The sequence below is a fragment of the Syngnathus leptorhynchus genome, chromosome 14 (genome assembly GCF_054491065.1).
Source record: "Syngnathus leptorhynchus isolate UIUO chromosome 14, UIUO_Slep, whole genome shotgun sequence".
Lineage (NCBI taxonomy): Eukaryota > Metazoa > Chordata > Actinopteri > Syngnathiformes > Syngnathidae > Syngnathus > Syngnathus leptorhynchus.
Window position 1 is genome coordinate 2,400,384 of NC_141208.1, and position 24,536 is coordinate 2,424,919.

General features: G+C 43.5%; 1 protein-coding gene across 1 annotated transcript in view; it reads left to right on the top strand.

The window, feature by feature from the left end:
- Positions 1-24,536, top strand: part of ptprsb (protein tyrosine phosphatase receptor type Sb) — a 40,790-nt gene that overhangs the window by 2,766 nt on the left and 13,488 nt on the right. Inside the window, exons 2-14 of the mRNA XM_085929615.1 lie at positions 1,302-1,447; positions 2,130-2,271; positions 7,861-8,049; positions 12,624-12,734; positions 18,433-18,702; positions 18,889-19,268; positions 20,212-20,413; positions 21,151-21,287; positions 21,369-21,513; positions 23,020-23,337; positions 23,818-24,011; positions 24,131-24,157; positions 24,360-24,477. Coding sequence (XP_085785741.1) covers positions 1,302-1,447; positions 2,130-2,271; positions 7,861-8,049; positions 12,624-12,734; positions 18,433-18,702; positions 18,889-19,268; positions 20,212-20,413; positions 21,151-21,287; positions 21,369-21,513; positions 23,020-23,337; positions 23,818-24,011; positions 24,131-24,157; positions 24,360-24,477 — 2,379 coding nt within the window. The remainder of the gene's footprint in view (positions 1-1,301; positions 1,448-2,129; positions 2,272-7,860; positions 8,050-12,623; positions 12,735-18,432; positions 18,703-18,888; positions 19,269-20,211; positions 20,414-21,150; positions 21,288-21,368; positions 21,514-23,019; positions 23,338-23,817; positions 24,012-24,130; positions 24,158-24,359; positions 24,478-24,536) is intronic.

A 24,536-nucleotide genomic window follows, 5' to 3' on the forward strand; every position in this document is an offset into this window, starting at 1 on the left:
GATATTTTCTTTATAGCACACAGCAGTGGGTGAGTGTGTGTGTTATTCGATAGTACAAAAACATTCATGAGACAATATTCATGTATCCTAAATACCAGTCAGAAATGGTTTGATGAAAGAATTTCTGGTCACAGCATCTGCAACAAGATGGCCTGTCACCACACCCACAGAGCAATACTCATGTGGGAGTCGTGTTTTTCTCCAGCTGGAATGGAACTGGGGGCTTTCGGAAGGAGTGGGGTGATTTTTAAAAACATTTCCGAAAACATCTTTTCCCTTGAATTTTGCCCCCTTCTAGATGTGTAGGAGAAAGCTGAGAAGGAATTAAAGAGTGTCGATAATGGAATCGGATCCACAAATGATATAGAAAAGGCGATAATTTAGCAAGGGTGTGATTTGGTGAAAATCTGCAAGTGATTATTTGATCGTTTTTTTTTTTCTCAGTCCGTCTTCAGAAAATGAAGAGTGAGTCCACACAGCAGGACCTTAGCCGCCCAGACTTAGGGGAGTGGGAGGAGGGACTCGGGTTGCCATGGTAAGGGTCATCCTGCCTTCACCCTGATGGATCGCAGCGATTCTCGAGCTGACGAGGAGTTAAGCTGGCCACCATGGCAACAGTCCACAGGCAGATAGCGAGGGCTGGCTGGCTGGCTGCACGTTGGCTGTTTGATTGATCTGACTCACTCGCAAGGAAAAAAAAAAAAAATGGAGGTTCACTACCATTGGCTCAATGGCTGCTGGGAAAATTGCTGTTTTCGTGCAGAGGGCAATTGCAGCACTTTTCTAATCTGGCACTTCAACACAAAGTATAATAGTCCCCATCATTCTCCTCCAATTCCACCCTCCGGCTAAAGCAAATGAACAGTAATGTTGATCGACCGACTGAAATGCTAAAGATCTTACCAAAGTCTAAATTCTCCAAGGTGATACTTGTGCTGACAAATGGAAGTATCTGTTATTAATACCCCCCCAATTAGATGGTTAAATAATGCGCACTCAACGCTTACATAAGAGCGTCTTTGCTGCAGTTCGGGGCTCGACTGGCCCGGAAGAAGCAGCGTGGACGGAGAGAGCGAGCCGTTCCTCTAAAGCCCAACCCGATCTTTTATTTATGACCCACAGGAAGTCCTTCAGAGTGTCCTCTAGATGATACCCAGGAATTTAGCTCAACACAAGGCTGCATAAAGCAAACTGTGACCGGTGCAAATTTGAGAGTGGTCAACAGGGTGTTTATTGTGTAGTCGGTCTTGGAGATCAACTTTCACAAGCATGAGACTTTTTTTTTTTCTTCCTCCTCTCAGCTAAACCCAGGTTTACCAAGATTCCCACAGACCAGATTGGCGTATCAGGGGGCGTGGCGTCGTTCGTGTGCCAGGCCACTGGGAACCCCAAACCGGTTGTCTACTGGAACAAGAAGGGCAAGAAGGTCAACTCTCAGCGTATCGAGGTGGTTGTCACAGTGCGCAATGTGAAGATCTTTTTGCTGCATGGCATGCACAGTTCTCACAAATAGTTTTTTTTTTTTTCATTATATATTTTTTAATCTGCTTTATTTATTTATTTTTTATTTTATTTTGCATTGTTATTGGGCAGTTGAGGCCGACCCATTGGGAAATGAGATTAAATGAAGCAATCCTTGGCTTGCTTGGAGCGTTGAACAGCTGCAAATTATCACAGGCCAATTTTTTTTTTTTTTTTTTTTAGGAGGAAGCAAGGGGGAGGTTGCGGGGGTTGAAGCACAAATGAGCAACTTGTATGTGAATGAAGCTTTATTATCTGCTTCCTTTCATATCTGCATGCCACTAAAACCACGCTTGCCTGAAAATGAATAATTGATTGTAACTTGGTGCTATATTGCATTCCAAAGAGTGAGCCCAGAATGGTAAGTGTGACTCGCTGGAGTGTCTTTCCACAAGAGGTATGTGTCGTCATGATGGGGTTCAAGTCATCATAAATGCAAAAAGCAACATTAAATTCATGGAGCAACTTTGACGTAATTAAAAGCAAACAAAAACATTTGACCCTGAGGCAAAAACATCAACTTTCAATGCTCCACTGGAAGGTCTTGTTTACTTTTGTGGATGGGTTTCCACCGCGATGGAAATAATGTCTTTTTCTGCTGCGTCCAGACCATCGAGTTTGACGAAGGCGCCGGCGCCGTGCTGAGGATCCAACCTCTCCGAGCGCCTCGAGACGAGAACATCTACGAGTGTGTCGCACGGAACAGCAATGGAGAGCAGTCAGTCACGGCAAAGCTGGCCATTATCAGAGGTGAGATACAAAATAAAACCCAATATATTACTATATAGTGTATTATTATAATATTCACACATATTTGAGCATATCCGTTTCATATTTCTAAATCAAAATGAAACCAGCTGTCTATATTGTGTCGGATTAGTATTTGTTCTGAATGAAATTGTTCCGCCTTTATTTTTTTCAAATATATTTGACTTTTTCGTATTTGAACTCTACTGAGTGAGTACTTTGTCCAACTCTGGACAAAGGAACACATGGCTCTGGGTGTTTCATCACTCATGCAGGCACCTGGCTTCAGTTGTTGTTCCCCCGTCGCTGCGGAGAGCCGGCCGGTCGGGGCCAAGGCTCGACCTCTGCATGAAGCTGTTCTTTTTATAGTCGCATCAGGCTCGCAGGCTATCAGGCCTGCTGCATCCCAGCGTGCCCCAATCATTGGCAAGTCTTGGCCAAAGTGCTGGTTAATCACTGGTTCACAGCCTCCTCGGAGGAATGTTCCCCAATGTGGTGCTCCAACACGCTATGAACTTGACTTGCAGCTGTGAGCGCTGGCCATCTGCCCAGCACAGCAGCAGCAGCAGCAGCAGCAGCAGAGGACAAAGAAATGGGAAGGGGTGGCCGCTAGAGTGGCTACACTCCCTGAGAAAAAAGAAGAAAAAAAATCTGGCGGATTAGACTTGAAGCTGGCAGACAACCCGTATCTGCCGGCGGAAATTGAGGAAGCGAGGGGAGGGGGAGGTCGAGGCGAGGTGAAGCACACTTGCTAGAGGGTGAAGAAACGGGTGGTGGCGTGAGTCAAGTGAAACAAAAGAGATGGAATGGGAGGAAGAGAGAAAGGAGGTAAGAACGGAAGAGAGGGCTCTGCTGAATGATGAACAGAAGGTTGGCCCGGCCGTCTCTCGGCCATCTGTTAACCGGGTCCATCATCTATGTACACAGCCCCAATCTAAAAGCCATTACCACATGAACTTCACCTGAGGGGGCTCTCGGGGCACGTGTTTGTGTTAACTTTCATCCAAATGAATTCATCCTGATTTGATTCGTCCTAATCTCTCTGTGCTTTCAATTGAAGAGAGTGTTGTCAACAATATTCCACTCGCTGTATAAATAATAATATACTTGACCAATATTACCAAACCTAATAGTAGGATGCCGCGCAGTTCTTCAACTACCTTACAGATAAAGCAAAAATATAATTTCATAAAACTGATTCGTCTCGAAACAAATAGTAAGCATGAATATCTTTTCGAAGGCAGAATCTATTATTGCTCGTACTGGATTCCGAGATGACTTGATGATTTATTTATTTTTTGTGGTGCAGGCTGCATTGTTAAATAAGATTAAAAAGAATCTTCGAAATTAAATCAGTGTACAGGTAATGTTCTTCTGCTATGATGTAATTACATTGCCAAACAATAGAGCGGCTGGATTCAATTATACTGCTGTGATTTTAAAGATGCATGGTGACTGCAGACAAACATTAGTGCAGCAATTTTATTTTTATTTTTTAACGTATGAATGTTTTATGGGATGAATCACAACAATACTGCATGCAAGTATTTTGGCATGACCTTCACCCTCATTGCTTTTTAATATAAAGGCTTAACGGCTTAGACTTCACGCCACTTTAAAGGGCAGGATATGATAATCACACCAACATGGGCTTCCGTGAGGCCACTTGTTGCAAAACACGATATGGATCTACTTGGCTTCTAGATACTCATCTGCATAAAGTGTGACATCTCCCCCCCCAAAAAAAAATCGCCACGCAAAGATGCTTTCCTTTGTGGATATTTGGTGTGGCTTTGTCCACTACCGTGCTTCATGTCAGCGTTTCGTATCCCGGTTGAGCGACACTAATAGCAGCCGGTGTGGTGTGGTGCTTGTGGTGGGCCTCAGGATGTGGTTTACTGCTCCATAGGATTGCTAATGGACGAAGATGTGGCACTTTATCGTCATTGAGCTCTTAGATGTTACCTTTTCTGTTCCATTACCCACACGCTAGCTCATTTCCCAATCACATTTCTCTCACTAGGCTTCTTATAGCCCACAGCAGTTCCTTTCTAATTTCTTCTCATCGTGTTTTATTCATTTCTTTCATTTTTTTTTTTCTTTTTTTTACCGTCTCCGCCCTGACCTCACTTTCTGTCCGAGCTCACTCACTCCTGCCCCGCCTTCTCTTCCCCTGCAAAGCAAGCACTTCTATACACATTGCAGTCATTTGTTTGAGCCTTCAGGAAAGGTGGATATCTGCACTTGTGCAAGTTGCAAAGCCTCCGGTGGGCGAGAGCCTTTCTCATCACTGCAGCGGGGCGTGTTGCGGCTGCGTGCGAATGCGTCGACTCCTCGAGGAGTGGAGGTTGCTTTGTGCGTGTTTGCTGTGTGCGGTGTAATCCTGATTACACTCACTTCACAGTGGCCCATTTTAGGAGAAAGGGAAGCATGGCTCAGGATGAGGAAAGAGAAGATGATCTGATGCCACCAATCAGCATAAAAACACTCTTCGTATGACAGACAGTCGGGTCGGATCCCCACCGAGCGTCTGCGCCACTGATAGGCCGGCGGCTCAAGCAGCAGCAAAAAAAAAAACCGAGGGTATCAAGTCATCCTGCAAGAGGATTACACTCTTTGAGTTTTTACATTTGTTTACTTCGTGCCTCCCCTTCCTCTCGCTGCATACGATTGTCCACACATGGAAGTGTGCGACACGGCCACATTTGAGCCGTAAGCGAGGCTTGTAGATGGAGGTGACTCGCGGGCCTTCTTTTTCATTGTGTTGTGTGGTGATCTATTCTCATAAAGGGCTATTAGCATTTAAAGTGCTCCTCTTCAGTCCTTCTGCAGTCTATAGGAGTCAAAGCATTAGAGCCTCTGAGGACGACAGATTATTCCCCAATCAGACTCCCTGCGATCGGCTTTTATTCAAGGCTCCTTTCATTGCTTACACAAATGAACCGGAGGAAGAATAGGCAACTTGTGTGTGAGGGATGGATACAAAAAGGCGAGGAAAGCTGGAATGCTGTTTTGTGTGTTTGCATCATTTGGATCAGGTCCTTGACTCCGTGTGTGTGTGTGTGTGTGTGTTCGCTGCCAGTTCCAGCGCCAGTGTCGGCGTAAGAATGAATTTGCCCAAATCGGGTTGACTTTGCCGCCTTGTTTTTTTGGGCACCGGGCCCGGATGTCCTTCTGTAAACATAACCGGGCCAAAATGTACGTGATGCGCACAAACACAAAACTCTGGGGAACAATGCCGGCTGGTCTTTGCCAATGTTGACACGTGCTTTGTTTATAGACCCACTGCCCTTTTTTTTTTTTTTTTCTCTCCATATGCTGCCTTATCAATTTAACCAGGAGATGAAAAATAAGCTGGACTTTTTTTCACTGCAGTGTTTGTGTGTGATAAATGATTCATTTTGTGAAAAGCGTGATCAAGGCCATGCCTGCAGTATCTATTTCCAGCAGCCGCTGACTCACCCGTGAGGCTGGCTCGATACCTGTAGCTCCCACATCCCTCTTCTCCTTACCAGTCATCTGGAACGAAGCATCCAGTAGCTGATTATCTGCAGAACATGGACGTATACACACTGAGTAGACATCTTTTGGGTTTTTTTTTTTTGGTCTATACAGCAATAAAATTTCTAAATAAATCACAATTGATGATATATTCGCACACAAAAAGCCGTCCTGACCCTTCCGCAGTGGTGCACGGTATTTAACAACTAGGGAGTTCATACAAATTATGGTCCACCCCGAGAGAGAAGTGGGGATGGACATTGGGCAGAGGGTAGCAGAGGTAAGGCGGCGCATATTTGTCACCTCAGGGGAGCATTCTGACCTGCCTATCGATATCCCTGCTCTTCTTGCACTCCCCCCCCCATCCAGCTGGATCATTAGCATTGATCTATAATGTGTGATACACACCCTCTATATGGCTACACGTAAGATTACTTTTGTCTCTCTGGTGTCATTTCTCTCTTCAACTTTCAGCAGTGGTAAATATTGGACTCGGTTGCATGATGAATTTTAAAATAGTCCAAAAGATTGGATCTTTCTTCCACCTACAGCAAGATGGCATGTCTGTCATGTGTTTAGGAGGCAGGAGATGACGAAGAAATCGGTCAAGAACAACAAGCGGAGACCTATGACGTGGCCGCGGCCGACATTTCAAAAGCTTCAGCAGCTTGTGTTGTCCTTCCGTCCGAGAGACTCCCGTAGTCTTGATTTATCAGCCAAGGAAATTGCCACTGGTAATTGCTTTTTGGCTGTGGGAAAGTGGAATATGTAATTATAGGCGCAGGTATGGGGGAGGTGTCTGAGTGTATGTGCAAAAAGAGATAGCGGCTAAAAGCGCAAGGAGAGTAGGAAGCCGAGAGAGCTGATGGATGCTTGATTACGTGTCTGACCATCTGGATTGCTGTCATCGAGATGCTTAATCCTATTTACTTGAGAGCCTGTTTGCCTATTCGTATCTGTGTGGAATTGGAAACAACTACTATCCTGACTCGGATGTCCAGAGTTCCAGAAGTGACAACAATGGATGGCAGCTCGAGTCGACGGTTCCAGGATTGGCAGTCTCAATTCTTTGCCATTGTCCAGTCCAGTTCCACCAAAGGGATTTTTTTTTTTTTCTTTTCCGGACCTGGACGTGACACTCCCGATAACCGCAGCCTCGTCGGCAACCTCGCGGCATAATCAGTCAAGCAGAAACATGGCCACTCTTAATAGTCGCTGTATTTAAACAATTACTTGCTAACAAGTCCTTATTACCCCCACCACGCCCTAGTCTTTCTCTTGATCCTGACTTGTAATTGCTACTGCTGTTACCGAGCAGGTCTCTGCATAGTAATTAGACGGGAATCATTGCGAGCACGCAGAGACACGCCGTGAAATGCACACAGTTCGATGTCGCCGCCACTGTAGACTTGTGTTTGTCGGTAGGAAGGAGGTTGTGTGCTGAGAGTGTCGATGTGTCCTTTTGCAGGGTTGTTTTCTTTTTTTTTTTTTCCACTAACTCTCTTACCGATTGGGCGGTATGTTTACCCTCCTGTAGTGACGGCTTGTGCAGAAACACGGAGAAACCTTACTGCGTGTCTGCCCGCCTACTAAATCGGCTAATGACTACTAGCTAGCTGAGGCGGGAAGAAAAAAAAAAAAAACCTGCGGCTTTAATGAGGACGGATATAGTGGCCCCGCTGTCTTTGCTAGTATCTCCTCTTTCAAGCCACTGCAGATGTGATAGGCGGGGAACAGTGTCTCTCACATCACCGTGTTTGTGTGGATGGCTTATGTTTCTCCTCTGAGGGAGACAAGGGAGGATTCATGGATGGATGGATGGATGGATGGATGGGTGGATGGATGGATGGATGGATGGATGGATGGATGGATGGATGGACGGACGGACGGACGGACGGACGGATGGATGGATGGATGGATGGACAGATGGACGGATGGACGAATGGATGAATGGATGGAGAAAAAGTCTCAACTGTCCTGTTGGCACTACGCATTGGGTTCTGCGCCGGGGTCCATTCACGTCTCATCAACAAGTTTTGGTTGTCCTTGTTCTGATAGATGCTTCTTATTTATTTGCTGTATCCCCTCCAGAGGACCTGTTGCCATTCGGCTTCCCCAGTATCGATATGGGCCCGCAGCTGAAGGTGGTGGAGCGCACGAGGACGGCCACCATGCTGTGCGCCGCCAGCGGAACGCCGGACCCCGAGGTCTCCTGGTTCAAAGACTTTCTGCCCGTGGAACCCAGCACCAGCCAAGGCCGCATCAAACAGCTCAAATCAGGTGAGAAGTCTTCGGGTATATTTCCAAAAAGCAAAGGAAAGTGCATCTGAAGCTTAGCAAATGCTATCGTATAAATTCCCCATTGCTCTAAATTTTGTGATTATCCTGCTTTATTTGTGATTATGCTGAGAGATTACATGGCCCTCTCTGACGCTGTGGGGATTTGCAACCTTTTCGAAGCCAATTTGATGAATTTGCTTCATTCAGCAGCCAAGGGGAAAGTCGTTTTTAATCAACGTTTGGGACTTCCCGTACTTAACAGGTGCCTCGCTCTACCCGCATGATATTTTAACGACGCAACTCAGATGTGCCGCAAACCAACTCATGCCTCACAAACTCACTCAATTAAACATGCGTCACAGAAAGAGCTCGAAAGCAAAGGTGGATTTTTAAACCCAAACGGATGCCTTTTTTTTTGTTATCTAGCGCTCACGTCAAATGAAAGAATGTTTGCTTTTGGAGATAAGAGAGCAGGTTTGTATTGACAGGCAGATCGAGAGATGAACATTTTGAGCTAAAGACAGTTTGCTCAGCTTTGTTTGTGCTCCTCTGCAGAGACCACACAGTCTCTTCTGGAATAAGCAGACAAGCATTCCTCAGCTATTTTCCCCTCAGCTGTCCTCGGGGGTAATGAAAGTGATGGTGTGGCAAAATCATTTTGCTGTAGCTCAAACCCACGTTGTCCGGGCTGGTCCGTGCCGCCGCTTTCGGACGACACGCTTGGCTGATCGCCGCTGCCCTTTTGTCAACCTTTCATTTGCAATCTCCATTTGGACCATAGTGGCTTCACAAATATTTTTTTAAACAACGGACCTTCCTGGTTGTCAAATGATTGGCCCGAATGGATGTTTTGGAAATAGTCTGGGACATCAGTCTCTTCTAAATTACATGGGATTTTTATTTTTATTTTTTTATTTTTCAATCAAGCTATCAGATATGGACAAAAAAAAAACATCTATATATTTTATATATATATATGTATTTATATTTCTATATACACACATATTCCTAATGTCAGTCAAAATAAATAAATAAATACATGAAAATAATTTGATAATTCCAATTTTTAGAGCTGCATCTTGATCACCTTTTCAAATTTGATGCTAATGATGCCCAATGCCGTTCTGCTTCTTCTCTGGTCAATGTACAAATAGTCAACAGGAAACCACCCAGACATGCCATTTATTCACAAGTGCAGCACGTTAAGATGAGTAAGACTCCGATGAAAGCGCACCAAGACAAATGGCAGCGTGAGGTTTAATGGGATTTCAACTCAACAAAAGCCAGCAACAAAATGCGGCGTATAATGAAGCAAACGTTGCAGTGAGACGCCTTAGAGGAAATCAATTACACCTGAGCCATGCACAAAATGTTGTACGGATGACGCTCATTTCACATCACTTAAATGAGGGCACCTTCCAAGCTCAGACTCTGATTTCCGAGACGGCTGCCAGCTCTCGCTGGATCACAGCCAGGGGTGTGTTTGGGGACATAAATGTTGTTTTCCTTCCTTCTTTTTCCTTTTGTTAAGATCTGGAACTATTCCTGTGACTCGTACGGGTGAGGATGAAAAATGATTTTGAGAGATAACTATTTTAGAACCATTCCATACTTCCCGAAATAGAGCCGCAATCAATTTCTGTCCCTCAAGGCACAAAGTACATTAATGTATTCCATCGGGCTAATTATCGAACTCCATTGTGCCCTTTTCAGGGCTGAAAAGGTTCCTTTAGTTGTAAAAGTGTCAAGGGTACAGAAACAGTGCCTTGGAGGATTTTGGTTGTTTTTCTAAGGACAAAGCCTTAATGACCCAACCAGGATCTATTTGTAGGAACATTCCGGTGGCCGGCATTTGCTACCTGGGCCTTCAGGGGGGGGGGGGGGGGATTTGCCCCCACTTAATCCATCTCTTAATAGCCGCGCGATTATAGAAACCATCAATACAATATAAAAGGTGTTGCTCTGAACAACCTAAGAACTTTTTTCTAAAAATGCTCATCAACAGATCTTACCGGTTCAGATGTAAGTCAGGTGAAGCTTAACTGTCTGTCAAATATATGACATGAGAAACTAAGAGTCGCAGAGTTTACCAAAGCACTTAACGGATTCTGACACCCACAGCCAAGCAGATGGCCCGCAATATGGTCACCGGGGTCCACTGCTGGGTAATAGATTGACGGGCCTCACCCAAAATTTGTGCCTGTGGTTAAAGGTTGGCCAAAGTTGGGCAAAAGACAATCTCAAATCAATAAGGCTATTTTATTATTCCTGACAAAAGGAAAATGATGAATAGCCAATGGCGGGATTAGAATAAGAAAACCTATCCGCCACGACTCACATTGAAGATATCAAAGTCAAGCGATTCAAAGGTGTGAAGTAATTACCCGTCTGCTAATGGATGCTAGCGCTTTACCTTCACCGGCTCCAGGTGTTCTATTTGAGCTATCGGTTCAAGCCGGAAAGTCATGATACACCTCCCACCATTTTACCAAAAGTGTGACGACACAGATCCTATCTCAGTCTGGCTCTTTAAGCAGCTTACTTCTCCATTTCTTGGACTTTTTTGTAGGTCAACCTTTGACTGACTCGCATGGTGATTGACCACCGCTAACTTGTGTATGCGCAGTACGCCCGCGCCCACCGCGACCTTTGCGCCAGACAGGAGTTGTTGTGTTCGTTACGTCGGCTTCACCTCTGACACGTCTGATTGTACTCCTGACTATACCAGAGGAGAGCTGGGCTCTAATGATTTCTTAATCCTGTTCATCACAAGCTTTCGCTGCATTGTGAGCGAAGAGGAGGAGGGGAAAAAAACGAGAAACACTAGAGACTGTTTTCCTTTCATGTGTCTGGGATATAAAAAAAAAAATGACTCAGGTGGATGATAGATTTAGCTCGCTGAGTTCTGAAAAGTTGAGGCCAAGATGGATGAAACATATCAAACTTTTTCTGATGGGTTCGATGTAATGTTATCTTGTCCACGCGGCGTCAATGCACTACATTTAATTTAAGAAGGGAAATAACGTTGTTCATAAAAGCGACATTATGCAGATTTTTTCAAGTCCCATTTAATGCAAAATATACTCACCGCAATATTCCACACAAATTCTGCAACTAAACCGTAAAAAGATATTTACTATGTAAATATTGTTCGGGGTGCTTTGGAATGCTTTACGGAGACAGTGGAAAGCAGAACTACTCGAGTAAGAAGTCGGCACGGGGATAGTTGGTTGGCCTTTTGATTTGCGGCAATTGGACCCGGATCACAAATTTTTACAGGAGCGTTTGCCTCCACCAAGACAGAAGCATTTGTCCCACTTTGGACTTAATGAAGGGCTACAAATGAGGATTTTAAACACTAAAATGAAGCAAAGTTTCAGCTTCCTTTGCTGAGCATCTTATTCTTCATAGTTTGGGCATATCTCACTAATTCAAACTTGCATTTTTTTTTAGGACAAGAGATACCTGACGTTCGATTTTCACAATTCCATTCTTACCTACATTAATAAACAATAATATAATAAAAATAAAAACAAGCTTAAAAATATTTGTGTTTTTTTTAGGTTTATTATATATATTTATTTATTATATTATTATTAAATTGATGTCTATGAACCAACATTCGAAAAATAATACTTTTGCCATCTTAGGAAAAAAGAAATCTGCGAAACTTTGATGCTTTACAAGCTTTCGTGCAGCTTATATATATTTTCCGATGAACTCGAGATATATTTAATCAGCCTGGGGGATTTAATGTATCTCACTCTACAATATGCAATATCTTGTGTGTATGTGTGGGTTCCTTTTGTTTTCCACTTTGTGTGTACTTTCAAATGTTCTGCCCTTTTTTTTTTTTGGTCTTTGCTCAGCGCAATGCAGCAGAGTGTAAACCCCGGTTATGTACTTCCTCCCCCGGCTCGATGACAAACTTGGTTTCGAATGAGATGAATGTGACACAGTCGGCTGCAAGGGAAACCAAAAAAAAACAAAAATCACTGTTGGTAATTCAAAAGGCCCGTTAGCAAATAGTAAGAATAGAACGCTTTGGAACCAGATGAAGGAAAGAACACCTGACAAAAGTTGGGTGTAATTTTAGTATAGGGGAGACACACAAAGTAAGAAGAGAAAATAAAAGAGCCAAGCGGATGAATTAAAGTGTATTGTTGGCTTGTTGTTGCTCAGGGGTACTTGGGGGCTGTGTGCTAAAACCAAAAATAAAAAGTTGGCAACAAAAAAAAAGTTGTTTGGGCACTTCTATTTGATTGACAAACTTTTTGCATTCATTTGGCATCACGTTTTAGTCCCGGTGGTACCTTGAGATGTGAGTTTTATTTGGAATGTGACCATGCTTGTATGACAGAACGCTGACAGGAAACGTAATGTATTGCCTCCTATTTTTTTGCACTCAGTTCAAACATTGCCTCGCTATAAAAGAAATAACAACAAAACAGACTTTGATGGATTTTGAAGCAATACAAGTGACCATTCCTTGGGGTCACAATATATAAGAGCAAAAAAACCCAGACATGAACCATGTGACTCCATCAAAAATGTCTTTGACCCCCCCCCCCCAGGAGCTCTCCAGATCGAGAACAGCGAGGAAACCGACCAAGGGAAGTACGAGTGCGTGGCCACTAATTCTCAAGGTGTGCGCTACTCCTCGCCAGCCAACCTCTACGTACGAGGTAGGGCCTGAAAAAAAAAAAACACGCAACAACGACACACATAGCTAGCTAGAAACACCGTGATGAAATGGCCACTGCTGGGGTGCTGTTGAGTTCCGACCAATCTTTTCCATGACGTTACTCTTTCAACAAGTACTACTAACCAAGTCATTTGTCAGCAGTGTGTGTTGATCTTGTTTGGTATTTTTCCACCTTAAACTGTGGTGCGCTGGAAAACACACCACGGTTTAACTGCATGGAGACGTCACTGTCTGCTAAAATTGATTTTGTACCTGAGGGCTGAGGAGTACCTGAGGAGTTAGAGCAGCGGTGAGCAAACGATAACCCCGAGGCCAATCTGTTCTTTAATTTGACCCGCCAAGCCTTAACGTCAGCGTTTGCTCAATATAGCTATTTTTTGACAACAAATATCATCCTCCAAAAATAATGAGCTCTCTAAAGTACCTTGATCATGATCGGCATTCAAATGCTGTCGAAGCAGAAGGCCGACGTGATCAAAAAGAAGAAAAAGCTCTTCGATTTGAAATGCGGATGCGTTCGCTAAATTGACGGGCACCCAATCACGGCTCACCTGTTTTTTGGGCTTTGAGCTGTGATTGGTTGATCACTGAGCCCGTAAGCATTTGCAAAATGGCCGCCTCCTGAGATGGACAAAAATGTGGACATGTTCCTGCTTAAGTCATATTTCACAAATGCAATTTTAATCGGAATGTCATGTTTAGATGGAAAAAAAATGATTTCCCCTTAAATCAAAATAAAATATGATTCATTGGTTATTAATTTATTGTAAATAATACAATTAAATTTAAATACAATGCATTTAAAATTATTTGAATCATTTGAGTAAATAACTATGTACTTAGGCTGTTTTGATTTCTTTTTCACAGAAAAGCCTAACAACATATAAGCATGGATAGCTTGGTTATCGAAATGTTTTTTAGCCATTACATACATTAAATAAAAAATATATATATCTTGTCAACAAATGACCCAGTTAATGATTTAGAAATGAAATGGAAACCCGGATCATCAAAGTTTGCCCACCCCTGAGTTTAACTCTTACCAGGTCAATCAATTAGAGTATACATTTCGACATTTGATGTCCAAAAACAATGACATTGCTAACATCATTGTGCATCCACATAATCTTTGTTAAACCATTTCTAATAATTGTGTGTGTGATTTTGTGTGTGCGCCCTTGTGGCTTTGCGCAGGCCGTTTTTATTCTCTCTGTGTTTTTTCGGTCTCTCTCCTCACGTCATTGTGTTCCGCATCAACCCCCTTCCATCCCTCAGAGCTTCGAGAAGGTTGGTGTGCTCTCTCTTTTCTTTTGTTACTCCTTTGTTTCAGAAAGCTTCTCTTATTGAAACAGAGAGAAACAATAAAGAAAGAAAGAAAGAAAATCCTCAAAGACCTCCGTACTCTATTTAAAAAAAAAAACGTCTCCCAGATTCGGTTAATTTCTCCAAATCCGCTCTCCGTTCTGCAGCCAAATGCATTGACTGCTTTGTGTGCAGCACCCTCTCCCCAATTGATTGTTGTTGTTTTTTTGTTTATTTATTTATTTATTTATTTTTTTTTTTGCATGTTATGGTACTGTTGTCATGCAGACCAAAGAATTGGATGATATAATAGAGGTGACGATTGCATGAAAGGAGTGAGAAAAAAAAAGAGGGAAAGAAAGAGAAAGGAGCACCGCTTGCACGTCAAGAGCATGACGCACATGCTTCCCACACTTTATGTTCTTATTAAACTTGTCTTGTCTTGTCTTGTTACCCCCATTGCACCAACCTGACACATTGCATCTGCTCCAGTCTTGAACTTGTTGCATCCAGATTTTGGGTTCAAGCTGCACTTCATGCGTTGCATCGCTTTCTTAACGTCTGAATTTTTTTTTCCAATTTCACATCTGTATGTTGACGTCACCCTCGCATTCATCTTTAGTACAGTTGATTAGCGAGTTTTCGCCGATGACTCATCGTCGCGGTTTATATCGCTAAAACTGGCACCCTGCGATAAACAGCAAAAATGATATTTTTAGTTGCAGATGTTTCCTCAGTGTCAAGTCAAGTTTGACTTGGGGTCACAATATATTGTGACAATGTATTTTAAATACATAAATGAATCAATAAATAAAAAGGACTATTGGACTGAGATCTGTCATTATTAAATATAATATCTATACTTAAAATCTCCACAAAATCTAAAAATATCTTTGTCATTATTTGATCAAAATATCAATATCATTCTAGAAATTCTAGATGAAAGTGTCAAGGATTCAGTGTGTCCACTTCAGCAGCAACAGCGACAGGGGATTGTCTCTTAAAACTAAATGGAATGGAACCCATTGCTTACAACTTTATTTGCACCTCCTTCTCCTCAAATAGATTTTTTTCCTCACTCAGGAAAAAGCAACAAGTGTTGCAAAATTTTCAGACTCTGCATTTTTGTTATTCTTCATTCTGTAGTAAGAAAGACGAGGAGCCTTCAGTGACTTTTTATTCTCCCTCCACCAAATTCAAAGTACAAAAATATCATCATCATATTCTGTATTCTTTCCAGTTAACAAATCCTGAAAGTATTTAGATGGCTAAATGCAATCATTCATAAATGAAAAGCATGAAATTGCTTAAGTAGGCTTTTGTGATTGAGTCCAATATTTACAACTTAAAGGAAACATTCTGATCTGCTTGCAGTGACCAAAAAAAAAAAAAATAATCTGCGTAATGCCGTCTGTGAAGCTTCCCTCGTCTGCACCGTCGCTATCGCCGCCAAACACTCGGACACGCTTCTATTGACATTTGGAATCAATTCTATTCATTCGCATTCTCAAGTATTGAGGGGATAAGTTTGGCCTTATTACATGAGTAATGAAAGTTGTGTCCTTGAGCCAGAGTAAATGTCAGGCCGCCGATGGTCCTCTATATGCGCTATAGTTTAGAAGTTGCAAAGATAGCGCCGTAATCCCCGTGGCTGTGCCAAGGGCTCCTTTAACCCACCGACTCCGAAGTCTCAAGGCAGAGGCTGGTTCGGCGAATATAGATGTAACCTCACGCCTCATTCAAACTATGGAGAGTGGAAGAGAGGGATCATGAGGGCTGCCTCTATTATTTTTTATGCAAGCGGCTCGATGAGCGCGTTGAGGAATCGAAGATGAGATGCGTCTGTTTTTGTGATCAAATGTCACCGTAGAGAGACTTCTATCATGTTTTTTTTTCCTCAAAAGCATCTTAGTTGCATACTGGAGGAGTTTGCAAGATTTGAATGTAGCTTCACTTCACTTCCACTCCTCTCCTCAGGTCTCTGACTTAAGCCACGCCCCTCACTAACATGAACATTAACGTAAACTATTTTTAGCCGCATTGCTAGCCGGACTTATACATGCTGTAGACCTGTAATAATAATAATAATAATATACTAGATTGATACAAATTTGAGATGTCGATTTTCCATTTGCACTCTTCATTTGTCATTTAACATTCTAAAGTACTTTTTTTTTTTTTGCTCATTAAAATTTGTATTATGTGCATATTGATCAGGTTAAGATGTAGTGACATTGCACGTATATGTTTGCACACTGTTGCATGCTGAATGTTGGTCTGTGGGTGGGTGGGGGGGGGGGCAGTGTGTGTGTCAGTGTGTGTCCAGAGCATGCTGTGATGGGAGGAGATGCTTGCCTAATCATGTCTCTTTCTAACAATTTTTTTTGTCTCTGTCTCTTCTCTATCCAATTCTGGGCATCTTCCGGCATTATTTTCTTCAAGTATTCCAAAAATTGATTTTTCCCACTTTATCTGTCACTAGTAAATTAGAAAAACACTAGTAAGAGTCCTTCTATTTTTCTTTGTGTTGGAAATCCAAATGGAACCATGTTGACTTTTATTCATTGATTGTTTTGTTTTTCTTTTTTCTGAAGTGATGAGATTTTTACTGCTCTCGTTCTCGCTTCCCTTTCATTCCTCCTCCATTCTGAATTGTCTGTCCATTGATCTCTTTGTCTTTTTCTGTTGTGACTTTTTTTCTGCCTTCCTTCCTTCCTTCCTATCTTTTTTTTTTCTTTTCTTTTTCTTACTTCCGAAGCACCTGCTCTCTGAATGGGCCTGACTCTGATATAGCTGTGTTTTTAAATAGATTCATGTTTTTTCTTCTTCCTCGCTCTTCTTCTCTTTGCCCCTCTCCCCTCCATCCCCCCGAAAACCCTCTTCTAACCCTGTCTTTATCTCTCTCCCCCTCCTCTCCCCTCCCTCCCTCCCTCTCTCTTTTTCTCCTCCGCCCCCTCGGCATTCTGTCCGCGACCCTGATGTGTAGAAGCGCCAGAAACATGTACATAAGTTTATGAACTTATAAACATGCACATACTACCTCACTTTTTTTGCCCGCACTTGTTCTTCTTCTTCTCTCTCTCCGTTCTGCCTCTCTCATGTTGTCTTGTTCTCGACTTAACGTTGTCGGACGTGTCACGGCACCTTATTGGAAGCCCTCACCTGTCCACATTCATTTGGACTGCACACTGTTATCCCGTATGAAACTTTTTTTTGTGTACTGTACAGTATTTTGTTGTCGCAATGTGACCCCTTTCCTACATTGCCACGTCATCGCGTGGAAGCCGAGCAGAGTCGTTTGTTCTCTCTCTCTCTCACTTCCATGGCCGTCTCATCTTCCTCTCCTTTGTTTCCTTTGTGTCTTCCTTTCACATTATCTGTGTTGTGTTTCTCCACCTTTTGTTATTCTCTCTTGAGTCGCCGAGGCATGCAAAGTGACTTATGAGTTCAGTCTCTCCGTATCCAGTAACGCTGGCATGGATGAAAAAATGAAAAAATTGGGGCACAATTCGCTAGTGATTGAATCATCGATTGAGGTTTGGATGAATTATTATTCAACCTTAAGACAAAAAATTTGGGCAGAGAAGACAGATGGTTTAGAAGAGAGTGAGGGATATAATTTCTCAAGTTTTTAGACCCCATTCGACTTGAGTGTTTCAACAGCAATGCACAAAAGCCTTTAAAGGCAAGTATGGATGAGTTTGGTGAGAAAGAACTCCCACCTAACACCTTTGGGATGAGCTAGAACAAAGTTTCAAATATTACTCTGCATAATTTGACGCCAAATCCCCACAGACGCACGCCGACGTTTTGTCAAAAGTCTTCTCACAAGGATTGAAGTTATCGATGATTTTTTTTTTTTTTCGTTTCCTTTAGGTGTCCTCGCTAGATGTCCCAATAGACATTTACTCAAACAATTCAAAATCTAATATAGCTTCAAGCGATGCCAGAAAGGAAATGTTATATTGCATTTAAATCAAAAAAAAAAATTTGACACCACCATTAATAAATATAACATTTCCGTCAAGAGAAACTGACATCATGCCGATTGTTGAAGCGCTACTCAAGAGTATGTCACGTTATTGTTTGCTCACTCTGTTGGGGTGAGCTCAACAAGATGTGTGTCTTTCTGTTGGATTCATCAATACCATAAAGTAAACTTGAAATATCCCTTTGTAATTTCTGTAAAAGGAAAAAAAAAAAAACCTGAAGTTCATTCTCCCTTCCCTGTTACCTCTCTTCTCTTCACTCGCTCTTTGCCTCTCTATCTGACTCTCTCCCCCTCACCCGACCTCTCTCTCTTTCTCTCTCTCCGTCTCCCCTTCCATCCCTCAACTTCCTCCCCCCTCCCCACCTGACTCTCCTCCTTTTACCAGTGCGCCGCGTCCCCCCTCGTTTCTCCATCCCCCCCTCCAACCACGAAATCATGCCGGGAGGGAGCGTCAACATCACCTGCGTGGCGGTAGGCGCCCCGATGCCCTACGTCAAATGGATGGTGGGCAGCGAGGACCTGACCCCCGAGGACGAGATGCCGTTCGGTCGCAACGTGCTGGAACTCACCGGCGTCCGGGAGTCGGCCAACTATACGTGCGTGGCCATGAGTAGTCTGGGTATCATCGAGGCTACGGCTCAGGTCTTAGTCAAAAGTAAGAGACTTACAAAAAAAATCCGCAAAAACAGATTCTAAAAATATATTTTCCCCATTCCCCCAATAAGACCCAATGCTTTTCTGGTTGGTTTCACTTCCTGTTAATTCCTATGGAAGATTTTCAATTTTGCATCATTTTACCATAAAACATTTTTTTAAATAATCTATCCTGGTTTTCTCCCAGCTCTGCCAAAACCTCCTGGCACTCCCATGGTCACCGAGACCACAGCCACCAGCGTGACCATCACGTGGGACTCGGGTAACCCCGACCCGGTGTCCTATTACATCATCCAGTACCGAGCCAAAGGTCCGGACAGCAAGTACGAGACGGTAGACAGCATCACCACCACCCGCTACAGCATCGGTGGGCTCTACCCCAACACCGAGTACGAGATCCGAGTATCGGCCTTCAACAGCATCGGCCAGGGTCCCCCTTCCGTGCGAGTCGAGGCCCGGACGGGCGAGCAGGCACCGGCCAGCCCGCCGCGAAATGTCCAAGCCCATATTATTTCGCAGAACACGGTGATGGTTCGCTGGGAGGACCCGGAGGAGCCGAATGGGCAGGTGGGAAGTGATGAAATTTCATTTAGCTTCAAGTCAGCAACGTATGTTTTTATCTACCGATTGGACCCGGAATGCCCAGTGGTCTTTTTTAACTCATATTTAATTAAGACTACAGATATTTTGGATTCTTTCTACATCTGAAATCTTTCAATTGTGCACAGCCAGCAGCTCACTGGGGAGCAATAAAGTGATTGCTTTAAAATAGTAATTACTTTCATGTGACATGAACAGTCGCGGCATTGCTGCCAGCTAATAGTGCAAGAAAAAAAAAAAAAATCATTTATCCCCATCTGAAATTACATTTGCTTTTACTGATGACAGACTAACAATGTTTCAGATTTGCACCGAGACTTTAAGAAGATTAAAACATTAAAGCTTTCATAAAATTCCCCGCAGGGGAAGTGTTTTGGAGTGTTCAGGTTCATGTCCTTTATAGAGATTGTGCTCCACCTTTCTACCAGCTCAATCTCTAAAGAAAGAAAAGGTGCTTTCTGCTCTAAATGAAGAGCGCTCCCTCTGGAAGCCCATTTCCTTTTTTTTCCCCAGCACCAATACTATTCACAAAAGTGCATTTGAGGATTAAAGTTATTAAAGGAGTGACAACGGATTGCCGGTGGAGGTCACGAGTGAGGACGGTAAACAAATATGGTGACATCGTCGCAACACACTGAGGTGTTTTGTCCGACCTTCAGCCGCGGGAGGTCGTCACCTTATGACAGTGACCTCTAACAAGGCGTGAAGCGCAACCTCGTCGGGCCATCTGGACAGAAGTAACCGTAATTCATAACCTTGGCTGTGATAAATACACCTTGTCGCTATGCCGGAGCAAGGCTTTGTGGATTAGCGTGCATGCAAAACAGTGAGATTAAGTGCAAGACTACTTATCAGTTGAGGATGACCTTAAAAACTCAACACGCTATCCGTCAATCTCTCCGTGTTGCAGGTGAAGGGATACCGCGTGTACTACACCATGGACCCGTCCCGGCCCATAAACGAGTGGAAGATCCATAACGTCCAGGACAGTCTGATCACGACGATACAGAGCTTGGTGACCTCCGAGACGTACACGCTCCAAGTCCTGGCGTTCACCTCCGTCGGGGACGGGCCCTTCTCTGACCCGGTCCATGTTAAAGTCATGCCAGGAGGTTGGTCATATTGTACATCGCGTATGCTAGCGCCATGCTAATTGTCGGGGCACTTAGCCCGCTGCCCCGCAGCATCAGCAAGGAGATTATTCAGATGACAAGTGGAACCGAGACGCCACGTCGAACTGGGTGTGACCTGTCACAACACGCGCCATCCTTCAAATGAGTAACTCGCGCAAGCTTAAGTTTGCAGAGACTTGTGAACTGCAAACGGATTAATATTTATCAGGAGGAAAAATTTGGTACGTTCCAGCTCCTCCAGTCACGACGGCAGCAAAAGTTTTATTCGTCGGCAGGCGTGACGAGATTAAAGGCGGCAAATCTGTGATGGTATTACAAATCTGGTGGAGACTCGGGACACTTGTACCTGAACATCTTGTCAGTTTCTAGCATTTACAGAAAGAGAAACATATGGTTTGAGTAAAAAATATTTGAAAGAACAGCTTTGTGCTTACAACATAAATCACATGGAATTAGGCGAAAAGGTATTTTGAATTAAACAAAAAAAAAGAGAATTTTTTTGTTTTACTCTTCATTTGATCAAAAGTCTTGTAATTAGGTTTTCGATTTTAATTGTGTCAAATTACACACACAGAGAGCTGTTCCTAATATTTTGGCTCATTGGTGTTGCTAAAAAAAAAGTTGACAAAAGTACCCAAAATAATATTCTTTTTGCAAAAAAAAGTTCTTAGACATGCTATCAATTCAAGTCATCTTTTTTTTTTTTCCTTCCCCAGTTCCAGGTCAACCGGGCAAATTTAAAATCGGAAGGGTGACTGACACCAGCATCGAGCTGACCTGGGAGCCCGCGTACACCAAGATGGCCATCATCAATTACGAGCTCCTTTACAAACCTGTCAAATTTGGCAGTCTGGTAAGAGCATCTACAAAACATTCACATCACAACAACAATCTGTTTGGCATCGGTCAACACGTTCCTCTCTTTCTCTCCTAGGAGAAGCTGACCTTTGGCCCCCGAAACTCCTACACGGTGGAGGGCCTGAAAGCCAACACAGACTACTCCTTCTCCCTGGCAGCCATCTCAAACAAAGGCATCGGCGCGTTCACCAATGAACTGGTGCAGAGGACATCGCAAGCCAGTAGGTCACACACACACACACACACACACACACACACACACACACACACACACACACATTGATACTGTTTTTCTTTCACCTTGTGTACACAAATGTCACGAAAACACACGTCGACAAAAATTTCACTTGTGCGTTGTGCAACCGTCTGACACCATGTGACCATTGATCTCCTTTATCAAGTCATATGTCCCAAATCTCCCTCCGTTCCATCCATCCATCCATCCATCTGCGGTTTAACTGCGACTTTCTTCCTCCTCCGCTCAGCTCCCTTTTTTTTTCACAGCCAAAACATCATGACAGATGGAGACGGAGCAGCGATTAATGTTTGTCTCTTCCTCCTTTTCACCCTCCTTTTCCCTCACTCTATCTATCTGTCTAATATCTTTGAAAGGGTGAAAATGTCTGCCAGTTATTGGCGAGCAGGCATTGGAGAGGAGCTTTAAAGGATTGTGGCTTGGCCCGCTAGGTTGTACGTAGGCGCCAGACGGTGTGATTTTTTTAATTTTTTTTTGGGGCATTTCTTGACAACCAATTTATGGGGTGTGATGTGTTGCATATATGTCCACACAGTCACAGATTATTTTGAAAAATATAGAATGTATCTCTGCATCTTGTCCACAGGAAAATTGACGAGCTGGAAAATGTTTTGGAAAAAAAAAATGTTTTTCATCTGTGCTATATTTCTACTTTTAAAATAAAGAAATTAATATAAAATAATAATATAAATCAAAATTTAAATCAATAAAATAATCATTTGGCCAGGTTGTGATGTGCAGTTAGCTAGCTCACTATGTCTCAACAACCCAAAAATGCATCTTCCCTTCTGATAGTGGCCACTTTAGAGCGCCTCGTCGTCTGCCGTGAGTGTGCGCATGTCACAGAGAGATGAAAGGTAGATTCGCATGTTTGCGCTTCATTTCTAACAATAATTGAAAGCCAGCATATGAATCAGAGCCGATTTCGAGTGCCTCATTGTCAGCCGTGAGTGTGCGGAAGAGCAACGGGGATCAAAAAAACATGTCCGACCATGTGTGGCTTCACACTCTCTGCCCTTTGTGGATGTCAAAATGGAAGCAAGTCTAAATAAGCAGACTATTTCCTGAAGCACAATGCATTTCCCAGGGTGCTCTTTGTTATCGCCAAGGTTTGGTGCACATCTAGATTGTCCCCTGAGGCAAAACGGCGCAGCGGCTTTACAGCTGAGTGGGAAGATACTTGAATCTGTCAGGCAGGGTTTTTGACTCCCACACTTGTACACACACACACACGCTGCACTCGTCAAGCCCAGACGTCTTCGCTTGAAGTTGTCTCCTCACGGTCAATACTCTTGTCTCCGGTTTATTTCATTAAGTGTTCACCGAGTGCTTATCCCGGTGTCATCTCTTTCGGTTGGGTTTACCGTCATCTCTTATTGTTTCCTTTATTTTTATTTTTTTTATCCTATCCTATTATATTGCCCCCCCCCCCTTTATTGTCAAACGACTGCCCTCCCCCTTGTCCAATCAGAACCCTCAGCCGCACCCGAGGGTGTATCCTGCGAGAGTGCCAGCTCCACCTCGCTGAGAGTTAGTTGGCGTCCGCCTCCACAGGAGGGCCACAATGGCGAGTTGGCAAGTTATGAGCTGAGGTACCGCAAAGTTTCTGGGGCAGGAGGCAAAGGTCAGGGCCAGGAGGTGTCCGGGCTGCCTATACCGGCCAGGCAGGCGGACACGCTAGTTGAGGGCCTGGAGAAATGGAGCTGGTACAACATCACCATGGCAGCTGCCACCTCTGAGGGAACTGGACCCAACAGCTTGCCTGTGCTCTGCAGAACAGATGAGGATGGTAAGACTATTGATGCCTTTATGATCACAGTGAGACTTCCAAAATCATTTTGAATCAATTTGGATTTCCAGCAGAAAAAAAAGCTCATAGTTGTGTCTTTCTTAAGTTTCAGTCAAGTGAGTCTCAAGTCCTGAAATTGCTGACTTAAGTCTGACTCAAGCCAAATCACATGAGTTGAGTCACCCGACTCTGGTTCTGAGGTGTTTTTTTTTGTTTTTTTTTTGCTCCACTTACTTCCAAAGAAGAGCCACAGGCGCTTCCAAGGGGCGTCACGACAAAAACATGCGGAATATTCATATCAAGTTATAAATAAAACGTGATTCACTTTTAAAGCGGCTTTACCGTCGGCATAGTCAAACGTGTTTTACAATATAAGTAAAGAAAGTAACGCATTGAGGATGTTTTCCACTTTGGAAGTTCCACTGTAGATCCCGATGTCGTGAAAATACTGTAATGATTTGTAAATGTTGGCTTGTGCAGTTCCCAGCGCGGCCCCTCGTCACATTGATGTCACCCCTTTCAATTCCTCCGCACTCCGGGTCACTTGGCGGTCCGTGTTGCCAAGGTTACGCCAAGGTCAGATCCGTGGTTACCAGGTGCACTACAGTCGCGTCGGCGGCAGCGAATCCCGAAATCTTCCTTGGATAAAAGATCTCTTATTGGATGAGTCTCAGGTGACATCATGGAAATGTGATGAAGTGACCATGAATGATTTGATGGTTAAATCTCCTTCCGGTTTCATCTCCTCTGTCTGTGGCTTCGCCTGTCTGCTGTGTCTCGCCTGGCGGTTAAGATGGAGGAGGATGATTCCACTCAGTATGTGAGTTGCACACTCACTCGAAATTAATACAAGCAGAGACTCAATATATTTAGCCCATACGAAATCGATGCGGGAATGACCTTTTATTTATTCCCCCGCCCCCCCCCGATCCAATTAAAATATATTCAGATCCTGGACTTTTCTACATTGTTGATGAAAGATAAATACCGCAATTGTTTTGATTTTGTGTTTACCGTGACAGGAGATGATTTTGGGAGGCCTGAAAGCAGAGACGTTGTACTCTGTGTCGGTGGCAGCGTACACCACCAAAGGTGATGGAGCACATAGTAAAGCCAAGCTGGTGAAGACCTCAGGGATGGGTAAGCAGATGCTGAATAGACGATAGCGGCAAACACACGCTGGTTTTTAATTCGCGGCT